Source organism: Rhineura floridana, chromosome 22, assembly GCF_030035675.1.
Source record: "Rhineura floridana isolate rRhiFlo1 chromosome 22, rRhiFlo1.hap2, whole genome shotgun sequence".
In the NCBI taxonomy this organism is placed as follows: Eukaryota; Metazoa; Chordata; class Lepidosauria; order Squamata; family Rhineuridae; genus Rhineura; species Rhineura floridana.
The window spans coordinates 15,167,705-15,190,983 of NC_084501.1; the positions used below are offsets into that span (position 1 = coordinate 15,167,705).

The 23,279-nt window shown below is 43.5% G+C and overlaps 1 protein-coding gene and 1 long non-coding RNA gene across 3 annotated transcripts; one reads left to right on the forward strand and one right to left on the reverse strand.

The window, feature by feature from the left end:
• The first annotated feature begins 4,961 nt into the window (after positions 1 to 4,961).
• LOC133374603 (keratin-associated protein 6-2-like) lies at positions 4,962 to 9,486 on the forward strand. 2 transcript variants are annotated; one of them, XM_061605674.1, is made up of 2 exons: positions 4,962 to 5,249; positions 8,678 to 9,486. In XM_061605674.1, the coding sequence occupies exon 2, from the start codon at positions 8,710 to 8,712 to the stop codon at positions 9,217 to 9,219; it is 510 nt and encodes a 169-aa protein (XP_061461658.1). In that variant the 5' UTR covers positions 4,962 to 5,249; positions 8,678 to 8,709; the 3' UTR covers positions 9,220 to 9,486. The 2 variants fall into 2 exon arrangements, with proteins under 2 accessions (XP_061461658.1, XP_061461657.1); XM_061605673.1 differs by lacking the exon at positions 4,962 to 5,249 and adding an exon at positions 7,085 to 8,055.
• A 3,640-nt stretch (positions 9,487 to 13,126) lies between these two features.
• Positions 13,127 to 21,482, reverse strand: LOC133374604 (uncharacterized). The gene is made up of 2 exons (XR_009759929.1): positions 21,331 to 21,482; positions 13,127 to 17,461 (listed from the first exon to the last, which is right to left on the reverse strand). It is a non-coding gene; the product is annotated as an uncharacterized LOC133374604 (long non-coding RNA).
• Positions 21,483 to 23,279: the final 1,797 nt, after the last annotated feature.

The window sequence follows — 23,279 nt, forward strand, 5'->3', positions numbered from 1 at the left end:
TTGCCCACAAAAAAGGGGGGATTAATTAAATTATTTGAAAGAGGGAGGTAAATACTGCCTCTAAGGCTGTAATCCAATACACATTTACTGGGAGTAAGTACCATTGGGCCTAATAGAGCTTACTTCTGAGTAGACATGAATTGGATTGCAGCCTAAATTTCCAAATGCCCCTCCTCCTCCATTCTAATGATCCATGCAACATTTTTAAAACACACACACAGACACACTGCTTGTGAGGTAATCCCAGGCAATCAGGGATCATGGCATAGATGCATAATGATGCCTTGGTGTCCTAAAGAAAATTTGGTTCTTTGATGATGACACCTGTGAGGTCAAACCCTTTCTCTGAGTCCTCACTTTACATGGAAGGAGCTGGTGCTTCCTGTTTTGCCAGCTTGCATTATGACAGTTTCAGTGGTGCAGTACAGGAAAATCAGAAGCATTGTCCCAATTGCCATCAGAAGTGAAGGGTCCCTTCATGATGGTCACAGCCAAACCCTCTCCCCCCCTTTTTTCCCTTTTGCTGCTGGGTTGAGAATGAAATCCTTGTTAATGCCTTCCCCCACAGCAACAGATGCCCATAGGAGCCAATCAGCATGAAAGAAGACAGTGTTCGCTACTGAAAACAGTATTCTCAGTGGCTGACCCACTCCTTTCACTCTGATTGGCTCTAATCAGCAGAAAAAGACAAGAAAGCAAGTTAGAAGACTTCTCAGGGGTCATCCATTTTCATCCAGTTTGTATCAAAGGTGTTAAGAGACATGCCCATGATCTTGATCAGCAGTTGCAAACGCCACGCCCTCCAGATAGTTTGGGTTCTAACTCTCAACATCCCCAGCCAGTGCAGCCATGTAGTCACGGGAGCCGTAGTCCAAAACATCTGGAGGGTGCCAGGTTGGCGAACTCTGCTGTCAGTGAACAAGTGTTGTTTGTTTCCGTTGCAGTTTTCCCTGTTGTGATGCAGTGGTTTTTTTGCTATTTTTCCCCTGGTGCCACACTTCACTAACTGATTGGCTAAAGGCACCCCTGTGAGATATACATGGGATGACTAGAGATTTGAACCTAGTTCTCCCCAGTCCATTAGAACATAAGAACATAAGAAGAGCCTGCTGGATCAGGCCAGTGGCCCATCTAGTCCAGCATCCTGTTCTCACAGTGGCCAACCAGGTGCCTGGGGGAAGCCCGCAAGCAGGACCCGAGTGCAAGAACACTCTCCCCTCCTGAGGCTACCGGCAACTGGTTTTCAGAAGCATGCTGCCTCTGACTAGGGTGGCAGAGCACAGCCATCATGGCTAGTAGCCATTGATAGCCCTGTCCTCCATGAATTTGTCTAATCTTCTTTTAAAGCCGTCCAAGCTGGTGGCCATTACTGCATCTTGTGGGAGCAAATTCCATAGTTTAACTATGCGCTGAGTAAAGAAGTACTTCCTTTTGTCTGTCCTGAATCTTCCAACATTCAGCTTCTTTGAATGTCCACGAGTTCTAGTATTATGAGAGAGGGAGAAGAACTTTTCTCTATCCACTTTCTCAATGCCATGCATAATTTTATACACTTCTATCATGTCTCCTCTGACCCGCTTTTTCTCTAAACTAAAAAGCCCCAAATGCTGCAACCTTTCCTCGTAAGGGAGTCGCTCCATCCCCTTGATCATTCTGGTTGCCCTCTTCTGAACCTTTTCCAACTCCAGAATATCCTTTTTGAGATGAGGCGACCAGAAATGTACACAGTATTCCAAATGCGGCCGCACCATAGATTTATACAACGGCATTATGATATCGGCTGTTTTATTTTCAATACCTTTCCTAATTATCGCTAGCATGGAATTTGCCTTTTTCACAGCTGCCGCACACTGGGTCGACATTTTCATCGTGCTGTCCACTACAACCCCGAGGTCTCTCTCCTGGTCGGTCACTGCCAGTTCAGACCCCATGAGCATATATGTGAAATTAAGATTTTTTGCTCCAATATGCAAAATTTTACACTTGTTTATATTGAATTGCATTTGCCATTTTTCTGCCCATTCACTCAGTTTGGAGAGGTCTTTTTGGAGCTCTTCGCAATCCCTTTTTGTTTTAACAACCCTGAACAATTTAGTGTCGTCAGCAAACTTGGCCACTTCACTGCTCACTCCTAATTCTAGGTCATTAATGAACAAGTTGAAAAGTACAGGTCCCAATACCGATCCTTGAGGGACTCCACTTTCTACAGCCCTCCATTGGGAGAACTGTCCGTTGATTCCTACTCTCTGCTTTCTGCTTCTTAACCAATTCCTTATCCACAAGAGGACCTCTCCTCTTATTCCATGACTGCTAAGCTTCCTCAGAAGCCTTTGGTGAGGTACCTTGTCAAACGCTTTTTGAAAGTCTAAGTACACTATGTCCACTGGATCACCTCTATCTATATGCTTGTTGACACTCTCAAAGAATTCTAATAGGTTACTGAGACAGGACTTTCCCTTGCAGAAGCCATGCTGGCTCTGCTTCAGCAAGGCTTGTTCTTCTATGTGCTTGGTTAATCTAGCTTTAATAATACTTTCTACCAGTTTTCCAGGGACAGAAGTTAAGCTAACTGGCCTGTAATTTCCGGGATCCCCTCTGGATCCCTTTTTGAAGATTGGCGTTACATTTGCCACTTTCCAGTCCTCAGGCACGGAGGAGGACCCAAGGGACAAGTTACATATTTTAGTCAGCAGATCAGCAATTTCACATTTGAGTTCTTTGAGAACTCTCGGGTGGATGCCATCCAGGCCCAGTGATTTGTCAGTTTTTATATTGTCCATTAAGCTTAGAACTTCCTCTCTCGTTACCACTATTTGTCCCAGAACTGACACCTTCATATCTATACAAGGATTGATGTGCAAACAAGTGCAGCTCACTCATATGCATGACACCACAACTCATGTGCATTGCAGCGCAACAAGGGCATAATTATCCCAGTTATAAATTGACTGATTTATATTATAAATGAAATAACATTATGATTAAAGATGGACATTGCTCAGTTTCTCTTTATGTAGTTACTGGTTCCCTAATCACCATAAGCAAAATGTATTAACTGACTCCATTACAAGGTATGATCCATGGAGCTACAAATGTGTGATATTATTATCTCTCTGGTGGTTCTTCTTCAGCACTGTGGTCATCAAGAGATGAGCATGTCTTTGCCAATGGGACAGCAAAACACTTTTGGATCAAAACATTTTTTTTTTAAGTTTATGGATTCTAAACGGGCAGATTTATGGGTCGATTGATGTGATTGGAAAAACCCAACTGTTGCAGAGGTCATGAAGGTTTGGGGATGTGTTGTAATTCTATTCATGTGTGTGCGTGCATGCATGCGTGTATGTGTGTGATTCTTTGAAATGATACCAACTATTGCTGGCTAAACCTACCACAATGTGGCTTATCTATGGCATCCCTTGAAGACTGCCAAACAATTCCACTGGAGCATAACACCACTGTCCATATTTCAACAGGTAAAGGAAGACACAAACACATTGCATGTTACACCTATCCCACTAGCAATCGGTGGTTCATCCATAGTAGATCCAATTCAAGGTGCTCGTTTCCCCCTACAAAAGTCTTCATAGTTGGGACCCAGGCTCTCTTTGTCCTGGCATAGACTCCAACTGAAGTCCCTGTGAGTCCCCACTGTAACAGCCAGCACATCAAGAGGCAAAGCTTCTGTCACAGTTTGAGAACAACTTGTCTTCGGTTAAGAGGAGAAGCCTGATTGCCTCCCATCAGAGCCACCAGACTTTTCTTATTTCAGCAGGCAATAGGATGATGTCATAATTTTGATGGAGGAGTGGGAGGAGAAGGTCTGTTTTATTTTATAATGATTGCCTGCTGGTTTATTTCCGTGCAGGACAGAGGGGCACTTTTTGCAGTCCACGGTCTGCATTCCCTTCTGGCCAGCCTTCTGGGGGACACATGCCATTGGTGGTTGGGGCCAGAAGTGAATGCTATAAACAGCCACAAGACAGAACAATCTTCTAAATACCTGGGTGTTGACTACACTTTTTCTTTTACACCAGAGGAGATCACTATGTAGCACCAACTGCAGTTAAGCTTGTTGAGGCCAAATCACTCACCTAGCTTCTTCGGGGTGCACAACTTGGCCCCTGTCCTAGCTTCACCCCTTTGGAATCAGCTCAGTCTAATTTTTGAGGGCTCCTCTACAAGTTCGTTGCTGCATTTCAACTGCCACCTTGTGGCGGGACTTCAGAAAGTTGAATGGCATAATGTCGTGTTCAAGATTGAAATGACAATGGTGGGATGGGGATGAGTCATTTAGGGCTATAGGAACAGAGGAAGCTGCCTTAAGCTGATTCAGACTATCTAGCTCAGTGTTGCCTACGCTGACAGACAGCAACTCTCCAGGCTTGCAAGCAGGAGACTCTCCCAGCCCTACCAGGGGATGCCAGGGATTGAACTTGGGACCTTCTGCATGCAAGGCAGATGCTCTGCCTCTGAGAGTCATCTCTTCCCCTAATCAAAACCTTAGCAATCAGCTGTCTCCAGTCAAAGAAAGCATCTCAGATGAATTAGACTGCTAGCACTTTAGGAGCATAGGGAATTGCCTTATAGTGAGTCAAACCAATGGTCTATTGAGCTCAGTATTGTCTACACTAACTGGCAGTAGCTCTTCAGGGTTTCAGACAGAGTTCTCTCCCTGCTCCACTGAGAGATGCAGGGGATTGAACCTGGGACCTTCTGAATGCAAAACCAGTGTTCTACAACTGAGCTACAATGTCACATTTGCATGCAGAGCAAAAACAAAGCAAAAATCCAGAGAGAGAGAGAGAGAAAATTTTCATTCCAAATTGACCCTGATTCATATGCATTTATTTATTTCAGCCCACATCTCTTATCTCTGCTTCTACATCTTAATAAGCAAAGGTGCTTTGAAGATTACAATGTTCTAGTGACTATAAAGTTATTTGACACCTGCTGATGATGCTTTAAAATGAAGAAGTTTGCATTACATCTTTGTGGGGTGTAACCAGAATGTTGCATTACTGCAGGGCTTGGATGATCAAGTAATAATTCCAAATGAGCAGGAAAAATAATTACAGCAGGATGAGAAGTTACATGCAGTACATTTTGGTTGCCCGGCTAATTAAGAGCTGGAGAACAAAGATGATGTTTCACAGCCCCCTAAGGCTGCGTGAGGAAAACATATAAGTATGTCAGCTATGGCTTTAAACTAAAAAACTCTTCTCAATTCCATCTGCTCACTGAAGCCGGTAAGTCCAATTTGATTTGTTTTCTTTACAAAAGGCTTGATTTATCCCTTTGCAGTCTGATGACCTTGGGGGGTATTGCTGTTAGGTTAGCAATGAAGAAAGCACCCTTGAGATGTTGGATTGAAAATGGCTTGGCTTGCTCAGAAGTCTTCTTGCTGGTCTTGCCCAAGGAGGCACCTTGAAGTTTGCTTGAAGCAAACTTAAGCATCAACTACGGCTATATAGAACCTTTAGTTGATTTTCCCCATCCCATCCCATCCCAACCCATCCCATCCCATCCCATTCCATCCCAATTCTCTTCCCCAAAAAATTCTTCAGACTTTTTTCCTGAGCAGGAAATAGGGTGGACAGATGGAAAAGAGGAGAGGGCTCCTGAACCTCCTACTTTTGTAGGAGAGGTTGTTTCAGCAGGTGTACCATGACAAGCTGCACCTGCTGAAATTCTCTGTTCTAAAATTATCTCTTTTCAACTACCATTAAAGGTGGAGAAGCCCTGTCCTCCTTCCCATCTGGTTATCCTAGGAGGAAAACTCCCAACTGCGGTGAATTTTGCTTTGGGCAAAACTCATTGGGAGCTGTTGGATGGATGGGTGTAGGGGAAAAATGAATATATGAGCCACCCTTTCATTTTCTAGAAAAGAGCAAGACCAAAGGGTTGTATTCCACCAAGTCTTACTCAGAGTAGAACCACTGAAATTAATGAACCTAAATTAGTAATGTCTCAAAATCCCGAGTAGGACTAGCTTTGAATATCATCCATAGTCTCCCAGTGTATGATTTGAAGCAAAGAGGTTACAAATGGTGTTCACCTACTTCCACTGTATTTTTAGTTGTAGTTTATGTATTTAGAAGCATTTCTAAACTGCTTAATATTTCAAATACCCCTAAGAGATGTACACTATGTGCAATATTCAAAACAGTGTCCATTCCAAGAAACAAAATATCAAGTCAGTAAAACAACAGTATAAAAATGTACAGAAAGAGGAATTTAAGCATGTAAAACTGGATCCAATTTAATGGGTCAGGGAAAGCCTGGGCAAAAAGATAAAGCTTCTAGTCAGCTAAGTCCTACTTAGAGTAGACCTACTGAAATTAAACAACCTGAATTAGGCATGTCTATTAACTTTAGTGGGTCTACTCCGAATAGAGATGGACAATAAATTCAACTTAGTTTGCTTTTCAAGCCAAATCTGTTAAGTTCACACTTTCTGAAACAATATGAGAACCGAAACACAGACATCCTTTGAAATTCACACTTATTCAAATTTTGCAGTGCAGTTTGCCAAACAAACAATGTTTACAAAAATGCATCTGTTAGGAGAAAGTGTGCATAAGAATGAATATATGAGTGATCATATCATACAAAATGCAGTACATGTTATGCATTATCTTGCTAGTAAAACTGTGTACATTAGTCAAAACTGCGTACAAAAATGTGTTTATTCAGAGAAATTTGCACTGAAATGCTGAAGAATTTTCATGAAGATTTTTTCAAAACAATGTAAATTACTGCAGAAACATGGAGAACTGAATTTAAGACTGGGAAAAAATGAGAAATGGAATCAAAATGGACAGATCCTTTCATCCCTAACTCTGAGTAAGACGAGCATTCCACCCTAAGCCTTTACGAGACACCTGAAGCAACCGGTGGTTGTTCCTTCACATATGACAGAGGGAAGGACATTCCATAGTGCAGGGCAACAGAAGAAAATGCCTATTTCGGGTCAACACCCTGCAATATTCCATAGGGCGTGGTGCCACGAGTAGGATTTCCACGATGACCTAAGTGATCTCACAGGTCTATACAGGGACAGGTAATATTTCAGGTACCTAGGACACATAACACAATTGTATTTCCAGCAACCCAGAAGTTAGCTCCTTTTGAGTTAATGGGACTTATTTCAAAGTAAGTGTGTCTAAGGTTCTCCAGTAAAAAGAGCAGTGGGCACAGGTTCTAATGGAGGGAAGACCTACCTCTCCCCGAATCAGAGCTGCGGGTGTGCCAGGGGGCAAAATTTAAAATTTTCAAAAAAAATTGTATTGAAGAACCTCTAATTTATCTAGCAAAAGATCATCCCCCTCCCCCCCAAACTGCCACACCATATAGAATTGGGGCAACTACCGTACCCTGGTAAATTTTCAGAGCTGGGTCAACTAAACAGCCCCCCGCTGTGTGAAAGACTTTAAGAATGGCTCCAATCATTCTTAAGGCCATTCCTTTAGTTTCTTTCACATGAGCTTTGCAACAGAGGTTTTCCATAAAATGAATGCTAAGGCATTTAAATTCCTTGCATTGCTCAATCTGATGACTGTCAATAAACCATTGAGAAGGGGGAGTGTTTCTTTACAAATGCTGTCACTTTTGTTTTGGCTTCATTGTGCAGGAGCTTGCCTCTCCTTTTTGTCTCCAGTTTGGTGCCTGCTCTCTTTTGTTCCTTTCATTGTGCAATAGTCACTAAGCTTAGACAACAGCCACAACAATACACAATGAGCTTTAAACCAGGACTGTAATGAGACTTTTTTTTACACAGTGAGGGGGCCTAAGAGAATCATTGCACCGTAACTGGAACATAAACAGTGGTAGACTGACATGTTTTGAGTTCTGTAATTGCTTGACTATAATTACAATTATAATAACATTAAGGAAGAATCCAGCTTGCATGCTTTGCCGACTGCCGTGTGTTGCTGCAAGATGGCCTTTTAAAGAAGGATCAAAGGGGCATGGTGTTTGGGGAAAGGCCAAGAACTGGCTACAACATCTGCTTTGCATGCAGAATATACCAAGTTCAAACGCAAGTGTCTCCAGGTAAGGCTGGGAGAGGAACCTGGTTGAAGACACTGGGTTGTACGCAATGTTTGCCCTACTCAGAGTAGACCCATTAAAAGTAATTAACATGGCTAACTTAGGTCTATTAATTTCAACGGATCTATCTACACTGGGTAGAACTTAGCTGAATGTTACACACTGTGTTGACAGTTTTTCAACTGATTTTAATAGTTGATTGTATGCATTTATGGATGTAACTTGCTCTGAGGTGTAGATACAAAGGGCAAGATATAAAATACATTAGTTTGTATGCAGCTAGGCCCTATTCAGTGTTGACCCACTGAAATTAATGAACCTAAGTTAGTTATGTGTCTATCAAGCTCAGTGGGTCTATCCAACTAGCATTGGATACAACCCATTAAAACAGGTGTGGGGAACCCTTGGCCCTGCAGAGGTTGCTGAACTACAACTCCCCTCAGCTCCAGGAAGTGTGGCCAATGGCCAGGAATAATGGGAGTTGTAGTCCAGCAACATCTGGAGGGCCAAATTTTCCTCAGACTTGCATTACTCTGAATAGAACTAGAATTGGATACAAGCAGCCAATTAAACATTACATTAATTATCATCCAAAATTAACTTTGTTGACTTTCTCCCCTTTCAGAAAGATGTTTTTCTACAGGCAATTAAGTTGCTATGAGCCATGCTATGAGCCATGCTATCAGCCGTGCTATCAGCCGTGCTATCAGCCGTGCTACCAACCTTGTGACTATGGCTATGGCATTGATTATTCCAGGGGAGTGCGCTGCTATGACCCTTGCAGCAGTTATGGCAGTTGTGGTTACAATTCCGGCATCAGCGGTAACAGCTCTGGTGACTACAGCTATGCCTCTGGCTCTGGCACAACATGCATGCCACCATGCAGCTACGGTTACCGGTACAGCCAGAGAGGGAGCTGCTATATGCCCTGTGGCTACAGATATGGGTACGGAGCTCGAGTCAACTCGCTTTCCTCCAGCAGCAGAAGATCTGGCAGGAACTATGGACGACCCTGCTAAGCCCAGCTGGGACCTCCATGGGGTTGAAGATGAAGAAACAAATCCATGGCTAAACACAGGTTGGCCCAAGGTTTCAAAAAGGCTGAGGAGCGATGACCTCCGTTGGTTTGATGAAAGATTTAGGCACCGAGCACTTCTGAAACACTGACCCGGGACTCTCTTTTTCCAACGTCGAGAAGGATGCAACCCGGTGGCCATCTTTGTTTTCTCCCGCTGACTACCACATCTTTCCAAGACTCACGGTGAAACAAGCCCCTTGCCTTTCTGATTTATGACTCCACCTGGAGAGATGGGCGGAAGTTGGTTGAAGGAACAGAAAGACTGAACTGAAAGGTTGTCCAGCTGGAATAACAAACATTTATCTCATTGTCACACTTTTCTGTGTCATCCAATAAAACTCATGCTTAGCACCAAATGACCATTTGCATTATTATCAGTATTGTTATCATCATCATTATCATCATCCATCATCATCATCATCATCATGGTTTTCCATTCTGATAGAGGGCGGAGGTCCTGGAAGTGGTGTTTGTGTGTGTTTAAAGAGGAGGAAGGCTCGAGATGGTCAGCACACGTTGACTGTGGCTTAGTTTTCAAATTCACATTTGCATATATAGTGCAGATAAACGTTTAACACAATGTTAGAAACACAGGAAGTTGCCTTATTGATTCAGATCATTGGTCCATCTAGTTCAGTGTTGCCTACACTGACTGGCTATCCAGGGTTTCCAACAGGCAGTCCCTCCCAGCTCTACCTGGAGATGCCATTGGAGACTAAACTGGGACTCCCTGCATGCAAAGCAGATGCTCTAGCCACTGAGCTATAGACATTCCCCAAATGTTTCACTGTGGAATGCTTCTGCTCAGGGTTCAAGCCCAACCGACAGACAGACATATGCCTTGTCAGTGGGAATCCCACAAGCAGGGTGTTAATGCATTGTCCCACTTGTGCTCTTTAGGACCCTGTAGGTAACATAGAGCCACCATGGCTAGCAGTAGCCATTTGCAAGCCTTATCCTTTCTGCATTATCTAATCATAAACATGGAATGATCGACTTCAACAATGCAACTCTCTTTTTACCATAGAATTGTATAGTTGGAAGGGGCCTATATAGGCATCAAGTCCACCCCCTGCTCAATGCAGGAATCCAAATTAAAGCATGCCTGACAGGTGCCTATTCAGCTGCCTCTTGAATGTCTCCAGTGTTGGAGAGCCCACCACCTCCCTAGCTCATTGGTTCCATGTTGTACTGCTCGAATAGTTAGGAACTTTTTCCTGATGTTCAGTAGAAATCTGGCTTCCTGCAACTTGACCCCATTATGCCATGCCCTGCACAGAAGAGATCCTGGCCCTCCTCTGTGTGACCTTTCAAGGACTTGAAGAGTCCTATCGTATCTCCCCTCAGTCTTCTCTTCTCAAGTCTACACATACCCAGTTATGGTTAAGCTAACCCATTTTATTGGCTTAAATGAAGGAAAGTCAACACCTCTCCTTTTCCTTTGTTAATAAATCAGCTTTGATTAGAGCTGAAATGCCATTTCGCAGAAGATTTTTTTTGCTGAGAAAATTTGAGAGAGTTTTTTCTAACCCCCTAGAGATGGAAGGCCACTTTGTAGACTTTCATCTAAATATTCTCCACCATTTTTGCTGCAGTTGCAGCAATACCAAAAAAAAAAAAAAGCAGAAAGAAAGGCATTGTTTACTATTGTTGCTAAGAATGAGCCTAACCCTCCTCTCCCAGAGACGTTTGATGAAATAAAACCCCGCAAACAGGGTGGAGAAATTCTAGCTGGTAGAACAGAATCACTAGTGGACGTCACTCTCAGATTCCGAAGGTTTTCTCTACCGTTTTGTTCCTCTGGTCTGTCAGAGTCCCATCTTTTATTTCCAGTTTAATGATGATACTTTCTAAAATGAATGCCAGAAGTGGAGCATGTGCAAATTGCCACAACTTTCAGCCACTTCTTTCTGTTCCTTTGCATCTATCTGAATATACCTGTGCTAGATTACTGATGTACACAGATAGGCCTTGGTACAGCATTTGAAAATAAAATAAAATCTTAATATGATGTGGTTGCAGTTTAATTCCTGAGACTTTCTACATGCAAGGGATGGGCTCCTACTGGGAGGAAGGGTGGGATATCACTCACTCACTCACTCACTCGATCACTCGATCGATCAATCAGTCAATCAATCAATCAATCAATTAAGGGGTCTGCCACAGAGGTACAGCCCTTCCCCTTGTTTTTTTTTTAATCTAGGTAAATTCATTTGTTATATCATTGGAAGCAACCTCAGTGACCATCTAATACTACCCCTTGCTGATGCAGGCAACCTACCAACAGCATTCCAGACAGGTGGTCCTCAAGGCTTTGCTCAAAAACCTCCTGTGAAGGAGAGTCTACCAATTTGCATGTCAGCTTGTCCCACTGTCAAACTGCTTGTAACATGAGGAACAACTCTCCAGTGGTACAAACTGCTTGGTCGTGGAACAAATGGCTGCAGAATGTGGTGGGGTATCCCTTATTGGAGGTTTTCTAACCAGAGCCTAGAGGAGTCACCAGTCAGGGATGCTGGGAATGGTATTTCTGCATTGACAAAAGGTTGCATTAGATTCAATGAAGCTGAATGTTGGAAGAGTCGGGACAGACAAAATAAAATAATTCTTCACAGATCACACAGTTAAAATATGGAATTCACTGCCACAAGAGGTCTGTAGAAAGAACAGGTCTGTAGTCTGGGGGTGCTCCTGGATCCATCTTTGCCGCTAGAGGCCCAGGTGACCTCAGTGGCCAGGAGTGCCTTTTACCAGCTTTCGCTGGTAAGACAGCTGCAGCCGTTTCTGGACCGGGATAGACTGACCACTGTTGTCCAAGCACTGGTAACCTCTAGGCTTGATTACTGTAATGTGCTCTATGTTGGTCTGCCCTTGAGGTTGGTCCGGAAGCTGCAGCTGGTGCAAAATGTGGCATAGAGACTTCTCACTGAGGCAGGGTATCACCAATATGTCGCCCCTCTGCTGAAATAATTGCACTGGCTGCCCATTTGCTACTGTGCTAGCATTAGGGGAGTGTAAATGTCATAAATAAGTACATGAAATGTGACCAATAGAATTAAACTAATGTGTGAGCCAATGAGGGGCAGTGAGGACAGAGTGAGAGCGCAAGAGAAGACCAAAGGGAAATGAGATCAACAGCAGTGAAATGACACAAGCCGGTTCACAAAGGGTGCAGAAAATTCTTGTGATTTGCTTTAGAGGAAATTTTGGAAGAACATTGGCACCTCCTTCCTGCTATCTTCACCGGTCTCATAAAAAATGAAGTTTTGGCTTCTCCTGACATTCTTCAGATGTTTTGCCTGAGGAGGAACATCCAGCTTGGCTTTCAGATTCATGGCTCAGGAGAGAGCCGGAGAGAGCCGGAGAAGACAAAGGAATGAGGGGCAAGCCAGCTTCCCTGAGCATATCAGCTTACCATGGAAGGAAGTTAGGTAAAGAAGAGCACAGGTGAAGGTAGGCAAGCCTAGCTAGATGGAGGACCTAACTCTATCTTCCTTCTGGAATACAAACAGAATAACCCAAACAGGAGTTGCTCTTGCTCCCACTTTCAACAAATATATCTTTTTAGGTGACATTTTGGTGCCAATCATAATCCCGGTCCTAGTCTGGTAGATATAATATTGTATCCTTATTTTAAGGAATGGCTATAAATCCTCTGTAGAACCAGAGGCAAAAATGGGTGGAACAAGGTTTGTGAATTTTACCTTTGGACTGTAGCCTAATTCCTATCCCCTTTCACACCCATCACTAGTCTCCATCCAGGGAAGCAAGAGGCCTCAACAGACTTCAAGGACACATCACAACCAGGCAAAACCCTAAAGGACGGTGCAAAGCAGAGCCAATGAAGGGTGTGTCCTTGAAAGAGATGTGTGTTACCTAGGAAGAGCAGATGAGATCTGGGGAGAGTCCAAAGGACCAGGCAGAGAGGCTCCATTCACCCATGGCGCCTGAGGTTCCCAACCCCTGGAGGTTAAAGGATAAACACTGAGTGAATGGTTCAATGCAGAATACAAACTTTAATGAGAAGGAGTAGCAAAAAGCCAGAGTGAAACTATTCATTACAAAGCAGGCACAGTCATAATCTCAAGGATACTTAAGAACATGACAACAAAGCAGGTGTAAAGAGATACTGTAATATTAAGGTTACTTAAGAACATGACTAGCCGTGCTGGATCAGACCCCACAAAATATGGGGTTATCTAGTCCAGCACTCTGTTTCCTACAGAGGCAAGCCATGTTCCCCAGAGAAACCCACACACAGGGTTTGTGTGGAAAGGATAATACACCCTCTGTGGTTCGTCTCCAGGTGCATCTATTGATCAGTGGCATACTGGCTTGCATCCAGCTAATTCCTACTCAGATCACGTATATTGGTTTCAATGGACCTACGGTAGTCATGACCATTTATTTCCATGGGCTTACTCTGAGTAGGACTCAGATGGATGCAGCCCATTGCCTCTGAGCACAGAGGTACAATTCTTAGCCATTCTGTTGAACAGCTGTTGCTAGACCTCTCCTCCACGGATCGGTCTACATTTTCCAGAAAAGCCATCTAAGCCTGAGGGGCCATCCTCACATCTTCTGGCCCCGGAATCCGTCCTTCTTTCCCGCTCATGTACTGATCTTCCTAACATGCACAAACACTCTTTCATTTGTGATGGCCAAAGGTCCGGCTTGTGTCCCATTCTCCTTTTCTTTCTAATGGTAGCCAATAAGTTGCCTCTGGAACCTGCTGAGCAAGGCAAGAAGCTGATTGGCCATCCTCTGTCATTTGTCCTATCTACATTAACAATCAAAGACAGACTGCATCTGAAGACAGAACGTCTATTTAGCTTCGGTGGTTAATAGCTATTGCTGGATCTGTCTCCCTCCATGAATTTTGCAATCCTTCTTCCTCTGAATGTAAGAACATAAGAAGAGCCCTACAGCTGGATCATACTAAAGGCCCATCTACTCCAGCATCCTATTCTCACAATGACCAACCAGATGCCTCTTCTGGAAAGCCAACAAACAGGACCCGAGTGCAGCACCATCTCTCCCCTCCAGCAGTTTCCAGCAAATGGCACTCAGAGGCATACTGGCTCCAACCATGGAAGGAGTGAGCTGTATGTTGTCCCTTTACCCCACCAACCTCTCTGTCACAAGTCAAATATTTTACCCATCACCTGTCCAAATCCCATCATGGCCATATTTATGATATCGTTCCCTTTATCCCATGATGGACAACCTCAGCTAGTAGAAGAGAAGACTCCTCTCCCTCTTAGTGATTTCTATCTTCTTCCTATCACCATATAAATACTTTCTGCCTATGTCGTTAGGCCAGAAGGCAGCATTACATATTGTTCTGGTCATTGTGGGATGTGTCACCACCAGCATGGTGTGTGTGCATAACTTACCCTCGCTGAAGATCCACATATTACTGGCTGGGTACAGAGCAAACCACAGAGGTGGCAGAAATCCAGCAACTGAAGATAATGTGCAAAATCGCCCTAAGCCAGTGGCCATCCCAGCAATGACTTTGTAAAGCAGTGGTTTTCACGGTTCCTACCTTGGGGTGGGATCACTTTCAACTAATTCTTATTGGGGGGAGGAGCAAAAGGAAATGCAAAAAACAAAGACTCCTGGGATGTGTATTTTGTTAAGAGTGTTGAGATTTGTTAAGAGGCCCGAGAGCCAGCATGGTGTAATGGTTAAGGTGTTGGACTATGGCCTGGGAGACCAGGATTCGAAACCCCACGCAGCCATGAAGCTCAGTGGGTGACCTTGGGCCAGTCACTGCCTCTCAGCCTCAGAGGAAGGCAATGGTAAACACCCCTCTGAATACAGCTTACCACAAAAACCCTATCTGTAGGGTCGCCATAAATCTGGATTAACTTGAGGGCAGTCCATTTCCATTTTTTATTCCCCTCACAGAGCTACGATTCCCAACGTGGTTTAATAACCAATCCATCTTTTCAGGGAACTCTGGGAATCATCACTCTGTGAAATAATATGGAAGGAACAACTCTCAGCACCCGACAGTTTCTAGGATTCTTTGGGGGAAGCCATGACTATTTAAAGTGGTGTAATATTGCTTGAAATGCACAGTGCAGATGGGCCTCTGCTGCACTGCACAGTGCTTGGAACATACTAATTCAGATTAACCAGTTTGCTGAATTAATTCAAAAATCTCTGAATTACACCTGAAAGTAGTTCCTACAATTCCCGAGTGAACTGAATGTGAATTAAGTTGCTTTTGTGGTGGAACGTAGGGCTATTTTTAATTCAGTTCTCATTTTAATTTCTGTATATAAAGGGGTTTCATTGCACTTAACCCCAGTTTGATGGTGACCATTGCATTTACCATTTTTACCTACCTAACAAGTGATGCTGCCATTAAAGTTTAAGGATCGTAATTGTTGAGGAAGGGAAATCAAATGATTGTTCACATTCCACTGTGTTCATGTTGATGTTTTGGTACTCTCCTTAAGAACATTTTATACTTAAGCAGAGCACCTTGTAAAATTTCGATACTTGTAGAAAATGCAGAGGATGACATGAATGAATTGTGAATTGAAATGGAACACAATTAGTTCCTTTTTGGAGGGGGCAAACTCGATCTGGAACTAGTTCCTTCATTGGAAGGGATGGAAGGGGTCGAATGCCTTTTTAGAATGAATGCTCCAAGCACTGGTTTTGCAGAGATACTCTGTCCCCCCCCCCATGCACACTTAGGACTTCTCATGAATTGGTTTTGTGGAATGCTTGTAAACCCCAAGGTTCCTCAGAACACAGTTTGAAAACCACGGTACAATACTTTGTTCTTATTTTCTGCCACCACCACCACCCAAAGAACCGAGCAGAAGGAATTATTTGCATCTCTAAGATACTCAAGATCTGAAAAGGGGGAAAGTGTGTATAAGGAAATACAGTGGCAATCTACTGAACAACATCTAGAACAGACTTCAACAGCCTGGTGCCTTCCTATGTCCTGGACAGCAACTCTTATCAATTCCAGCTGGCTGGGGCTTACACGATTTGTTGTCCAAACATTTGGAGGAAAACAGGCAGGCGAAAGCTTATCTAGAATACATCCCCTGGTCAAAGGTGTAAAAAATGTGTAATTCTTGATTTTCAGAGCTCCTGAGCACCCAAAATATCATTGACTTGAATGGCAATAATTTGGGAACCCAGGATCTTTGAAAGCCATGCACAGTCATTACAGATCATTTGTTAAAGGGTGTGTTGTGTTTTCCTGATGGTGCTTCTATCCAGGTTTACCATGGACAGGAGCAGCTGGAGCTGTATCTCCAGTATCTACCAGGGTAGCACCAGCATCTGGAAGAGTAGCCCCAGGAACTGTGGCAAGGTGCACAGCAGCTGGAGCTGCATCAAGGTGAGCAACAACTGGAACTACAGCAAGGACAGCAAAGGCTGGAGCTGCACTGAGGTGAGCAACAGCTGGAGCAGTATTGATGTGAGCAACAGCTGGAGCAGTGCCAAGGTGAGCAACAGCTGGAGCTGCAGCAAGGGGAGCTGGAGCTGTGCCTAGATGAATAACAGATGAGGCTGTACTGAATTTAGAAACAGCTGGAGTGGCAGCAAGGGAGCAACAGCTGGAGCAGTATCATTGTGAGCAACAGCTGGAGATACACCCCGATGAGCAACAGCTGGAGTTATATCTAGGTGAGCAACGAATTGAGCTGTACCAAGGTAAGCAACAGGTGGAGCTATATCCAGGTGAGTAACAGCTGGAACAGTATTGATGTGAGCAACAGCTGGAGCGGTACCAAGGTGAGCAACAGCTGGAGCAGCAGCAAGGGGGCAACAGCGAAAGCAGTATCGATGTGAGCCGCAGCTGGAGTTATACCCAGGTGAGCAACAGCTGGAGTTGTATCTAGGTGAGCAACAGCTGGAGTAGTATCGATGTGAGCAACTGCTGGAGTTGTACCTTGGTGAGCAACAGCTGGAGCTGTACCTTGGTGAGCAACAGCTGGAGCTGTAGCTTGGTGAGCAACAGCTAGAGCTGTACCAAGGTGGGCAACATTTGGAGCTATACAGGGGTGAGCAAAAGCTGGGGCTGTCCTGTGATGAGCAACAGCTGGATCTGTAGTGAGGTGAGCAGCAGCTGGATTCGGAGCTGTAGCCAGAGGAGCCATAACTGGATCCGGATCCATAGCCATAACCACAAGGACTACTGCCATAGTGACATCCAGAGGGTTGGCAACAGCTAGAGTTATACCCAGACAGGTGGTAACAACTTTTCCCCATGTTGTTTTTCCAGCTGTAGTTCTTCGGACTGCAGTATCCTAGAGGACTGTAGCAAGTCATCCTTGGGGGCTGGAGGCGGGTCTGGAATGATGCAACAAAAAACTGAAATAAGAAGAAACTCTTTTGCTTGAACAAGTAGCATCACTTTGCTCAGTCAGAAAGCACCAAACCACTCAAAGGTCAGCTGTAAGTCAGCATAAAGTCAGCAAACTCCCTCCTTCCCCATCACACATATCCTCACATGGCCCAGAAGACCGAAGATGGTCAGAAATAGTTAAAGGGAAATCTCAGTTTGCAATCTTTGCCATTTCCAGGTTAACGAGATCTTGTTGATGGTGCTGCCCCTGAGTGCTTCCCAATTGGTGCTGATTCATTTATTTATGTATTAAAATATATCCTGCCCTTCCCTCCAGAAGGAGCCCAGGGTGGTAAGGAAGCAACAAAACTTTAAGAGCATCTGTAAAACAACTTAAAAACAAAACATTGAAAACAAAACAAATGCAGATTGGGATAAGGTCTCTACTTAAAAGGCTTATTGAAATAGGAAGGTCTTCAGTGGGCACCAAAAAGACAAAAGACACAGTGCTTGTCTAATATTTAAGGAGAGGGAATTCTGAAGAGCAGGTGACTAAAGGTCCTGTTCCTATATTGTGTGGAATGGACCTCCTGATGAGATGGTACCTGTAGGATGCCATCACCTGCAGAGCACAGTGATCAACTGGGTATATAAGGATCCATGGCAGGGCCTTCTCAGTGGCAGGTCCCCAAGAGTAGGATGCCCTCCCCGGTGAAGTGCATCTGTCTCCCTCAATATTAACATTCAAGATGAATGTACGTTTACATTGGCATTTTATGGCTGAAAGATATTGTTCTTGGCAAGTGTTACATTATGGGCTGTTTCTAGATTTTCTAAAAAATGTTTTAGATGTTCTTATTTTTTAAAAAAATATTTAAATAGGTTTTGCTTTATTTTATTTTACTGTTCTTTTGTTTGCTGCTCCTTTGGGAGAAACATCAGGATATAAAGTATAATTGTGATGATGATCATTCATTCATTCATTCATTCATTCTTTCGTTCATTTATATATCTCCTGCCTTTCCACCCAGAAGGAACCCAGGGCAGCAAACAAAAACACTGAAAACAATCTAAAACATCATAAAACAGATTTTAAAATATATTAAAAGAAAACATATTTAAAATATCATTTTTTAAAAAAAAAAGCTTTAAAAGCATATTAAAAAGCAATTCCAACACAGACTGGGATAAGGTCTCTACTTAAAAGGCTTGTTGAAAAAGGAAGGTCTTCAGTAGGTGCCAAAAGATAAGAGATTGTGCCTGTCTAATATTTAAGGGTAGGGGGTTCCACAGGGTAGGTGTTGCCACACTAAAGGTCCGTTTCCTAAATTGTGCAGAACGGACCTCTTAATATGATGGTATCTGCAGGAGGCCCTCACCTGCAGAGTGCAGTGAACGACTGCATATATAAGGGGTAAGACAATCTTTCAAGTATCCTGGTCCCAAGCTGTGAAGGGCTTGGTACACCAAAACCAGAACCTTGAATTTATAATAAAATATACAGAGAAAAAAACCCTCAAGCAAAATTCAGTATATGAGCCATAACACCAAGGGCTGTATCCAGTTCAATCCTCTTCAGAGCAGACCCATTGAAATTAATGAACAAAATTTAGTCATGCCCATTGATTTCAATATATCTTCTCTAGCACTGGACATAACCTATGCTAGAATTCTTCTCTTACATTACTAGTTTTATAGGGTTAATTATTAGTATTAATGTTAGTATTCAGTAGTGTAGTGGCAAATTCAGAAGTACAGGATCATTTCATGTTCATCATAGCCACACCCCTCATCCTTTTTTTGCTGCAGGGTTGAGAATGAGATCCTTGTTAATGCCTTTTCCCACAGCAACAGACATCCCTAGGAGCCAACAAGCATGGAAGATGAGAGTGTTAGCTACTGAGAAGACTCTTCTCAGTGGTTGACTGACCTCCTTTCACTCTCATTAGCTCCAATGAGCAGGAAAGGTCAAGGAAGCAGTGGCTAAGACACTCCCCTTTCATGCTGATTGGCTCACAGGATGATGAAGAGGCAGGGACCCTGCTGGGACCCTGCTCCCAAAAAGGTGCAGGGTGTAAGACCCCCTGAGACCCTGGATGACTACACCCCTGTTAGTATTAATATTAATATTACTAATGCACCATGTGATTTCCCCCACTTGCCATCTCAAATGGCACAATTCAGAAACTACTAAAAGCATCTAGTTTTTTATATGCAACCAAATGATGATGATAAATAAATAATAATAAACTTTAATTTATAGGCCGCCGATCTGGCCAATGGCCCCTCTAGGCGGCGTACAATAAAGCACGATAAAATACATGGTAAAATATGATACAATAAAAACAATATAACCAGTACAGCACAATGCAAAATTTCAATATTTAGTAGAGTTGTCAGTAATACAATTCTGAAGCTAGTTCACCTTAGAAGTCTCAAGTTCATAAAGGCCTGATGGAAAAGCCAAGTCTTCAGGCCTCGGCGAAATATATATAAGGAAGGGGCATGTCGAAGATCTATTGGGAGGGAGTTCCAAATCTTGGGGGCCGCCACAGAGAAGGCCCTCTCCCGAGTCCTCACCAACCCAATCACTTTAGTTGACGGGACTGAGAGGAGGCCCTGAGTGGCAGATCTTGTAGGGCGGCACAATTTATGACGTTGGAGGCGCTCCATCAGGTATACTGGGCCGAAACCATACAGGGATTTATAGGTTAATACCAACACCTTGAATTGACCCGGAAAATAACTGGAAGCCAGTGTAGATTGTACAGCACTGGGGTAATATGATCATAACGGCAGGTGTTCGTAAGTAGACGAGCCGCCGTATTTTGTACCAGCTGTAATTTCCGGACTGTTTTCAAGGGCAACCCCACGTAGAGCGCATTGCAGTAGTCTAAACGAGAGGTGACCAGAGCGTGTACTACGAGTGGGAGCTGGTGGACAGGAAGGTAGGGTTGCAGTCTTCATATGAGACGCAATTGACCCCAAGCTGCCCGGCACACCGATGAAACCTGAGCCTCCATGGACAGCTTGGAATCAAGGATCACCCCGAGGCTGCGGACCTGGTCCTTCAGGGGCAATTTTACCCCATTAAATACCAGGTCGATGTTTCCCAACCCCCCCTTGTCTCCCACGAGCAGTACCTCAGTTTTATGATGATGATGATGATTTTGATAGAGGAGGAGGAGGAGAAAAAAAGAACACCATCATTATCAACAACAACAACCCTGGAGGAGGCAGCAAAAAAACTCCAGTTCTGAATTTCAGGTTTCATCCTTTAATCCTCCCCACAATTCAATTCCTACTTGACTTTTTCTTGTTAGTCTTTTAGATGGCTACCAGAAGTTCTCTCACTGTCCATTAATTTTAGCAGGTCTTCTGGGAGTATGACTAACATTTGGATACAACCCACTGGAGACAAAAATAATTTAAAAAGGCTTGCATCCAACTAAATTCTGCTTAGAGTAAGCTCATTGGGATTAATACACCTGTTAGTCATGTCTATTAATGTTAATGGATCTACTCTGAGTAGGATTAGCAGCCCCCAAAATTGGATGCCCTTACATGAATTGTGATGTGGATCTGAAAGGATTCTTAAGGAATGTTCAGAGAGAAGCAACCTTTCCCATCCAAATGTCCATCAGATGTTGCAGAACTACAACTCCCATCTTCCTTGACCATTGGCTATGCTGGCTACAGTTGATGGGAGTTGGGGTCCAACACCATCTGGAGGTTCCCCATTCCTAGTGTTTAGACTTCAGATTTACAGGAGCAGCAAACCAAAGTGATGACAGGACATGTCTATAAGACCAATGCATTTTCTCAAGGAAGTTCCTCACATTACCCTGCATAAGATAAATCAAAGTGGACTTACCTGGATCGCGGTTGATAGAAAGCATGGATATGGTTCTGGAAACGCTCAGAGATGCCAGCCTTTCTTATAGAATTCCCCCTGGGTTGACAGAGAACATGTGGATGGCTATTAAACCGGAAAGCAGAAATTAGCACCCACCTATGTTTTCTACAAGAGATAATTCATTTCCTTATTTTCAAAAACATAGTTTTAAGTAGGCTAGCTCACCATCACACCCTTGCAATGTCTCTAATTTTAAGGAATTAAGGGTTGTGCATGTTCCAGCAATCCTTACTTTCGAGCTGCCATGTCAAAACAGATGGTTGGCTCCAAGGGATATGTGACCCACATATAATGACCATTATGTCGTTTGCTAGGAGGAATGCTTCCAGCGTGCATCATTATTTCGCTGAAATGGAAGTTACTCATATCCCCAAATGCATTTGCCTTACACCCGTGGCCTTCCAGATGATGTTGGACTACACTTCCCATTGTCATGGACCATTGGCCGTGCTGGATGGGGCTGATGGTGGGAGGTGGAATCCCGACAATATCTGGAGAAACACCATAGGTTAGCTACCCTTGTTTTAACTCATGCTCATGTTAAAGACATGCTAAAATGTGAAGAACCTTTTTTTAAAAAGTAATGCCCAATCAGACCCAGAACACTTCTAGCTGAGCACCCTGTTTCTCCCAGAGAAGAATCAAATGTCTCAGGAAATCCCGCAAGCTGGTCATGATGTTAATAGCCGCGGTGGAAGTTGGTCCATTAGGCCAAGTGGGGCATTAGTGGCAAGTGCCCCATCAATCTCAGTCTGCTCTCAGACAGCCCCCACTTGCCTGCCTTCTTACTTATAACCAGCAGGGGTGTAGTGGTCTGGGGTCTCAGGGGGGTCTTAGACATCTTACTTTTTTGGGGGGGAGAGGGTCCCAGCAGGGTCCCTAAGTCTTTAGCAAATTATTTGAGATATGGGCTGTATTTTATCTTTACAGTGTACACTTCTGCATTAGAATACCTTTGTAATTTATTACTGTGGGCAAAGGTTAGGAAAGGGCCTCTTAACAGCACAACCCTAGAAGGAGTAACCCCTGGTAATGTTCTGGATGCTCAACAAACTGTGTTATTTCACTAATAGCTGGTTAAATAATAATAATAATAATAAATGTAGTTTATGTGTCGCCTATCTGGTTCTACTCCTCTTGTAAACAACTTCCATTTTACGCAATGGAATTTGAAAAGATCGCTGTACCCAAATCATCTCTCATCCTTCTCTAAATTGGGCCACAATTATATGGGCAATCTTCCAGGTATTCTGAAGAGGACATGCATGGTGGAAATCAGCTGGAAGAAAATCAACACACCTGACCCTCTGATTCCTTTCAGCTTCAGCCAAAGCGATACATTACTTTAAACGTTAGTCTGCTGCCAACAATGCCAGCTAAGGGTGGAATTGTCTGCAAATCCCCACAGATTTTTGATTTCTTTCTAATACCCACCTCACTTTTCAATCTTGATGAGAAAGCAAGTCATGCTTTTGCTTTGGGTCCTTTTGTTTTTGCTGGCTCTGCTAAATTCTCACACGTTAAATTGGCTTCTAATTATCACACATTATATTTATATTTATATATGTATATTTAATTTATATCCTGCCCTTCCTCTCAGAAGGAGCCCAGGGCAGCATAAGTGTTATTGTACATGTTAGTTGTATTCAGTGAAATCCTACCCAGAGTAGACCCATTGAAATTAATGGACCTTAATTAGTCCTATCTATTCATTTCCATGGGTTTACACCAGCTTGGATGGCTTTAAAAGAAGTTTAGACAAATTCATGGAGGACAGGGCTATCAATGGCTACTAGCCGTGATGGCTGTGCTCTGCCACCCTAGTCAGAGGCGGCATGCTTCTGAAAACCAGTTGCTGGAAGCCTCAGGAGGGGAGAGTGTTCTTGCACTCAGGTCCTGCTTGCGGG

What these genes read in the sequence shown, in the direction of transcription:
- LOC133374603 (XM_061605673.1), top strand. Translation starts at nt 7,910, where the DNA reads ATGCTTTGCCGACTGCCGTGTGTTGCTGCAAGATGGCCTTTTAAAGAA. An exon ending in TCAAACGCAAGTGTCTCCAG is followed by an intron (nt 8,056 to 8,677) that starts GTAAGGCTGGGA and finishes CTCCCCTTTCAG; the next exon opens with AAAGATGTTTTTCTACAGGC.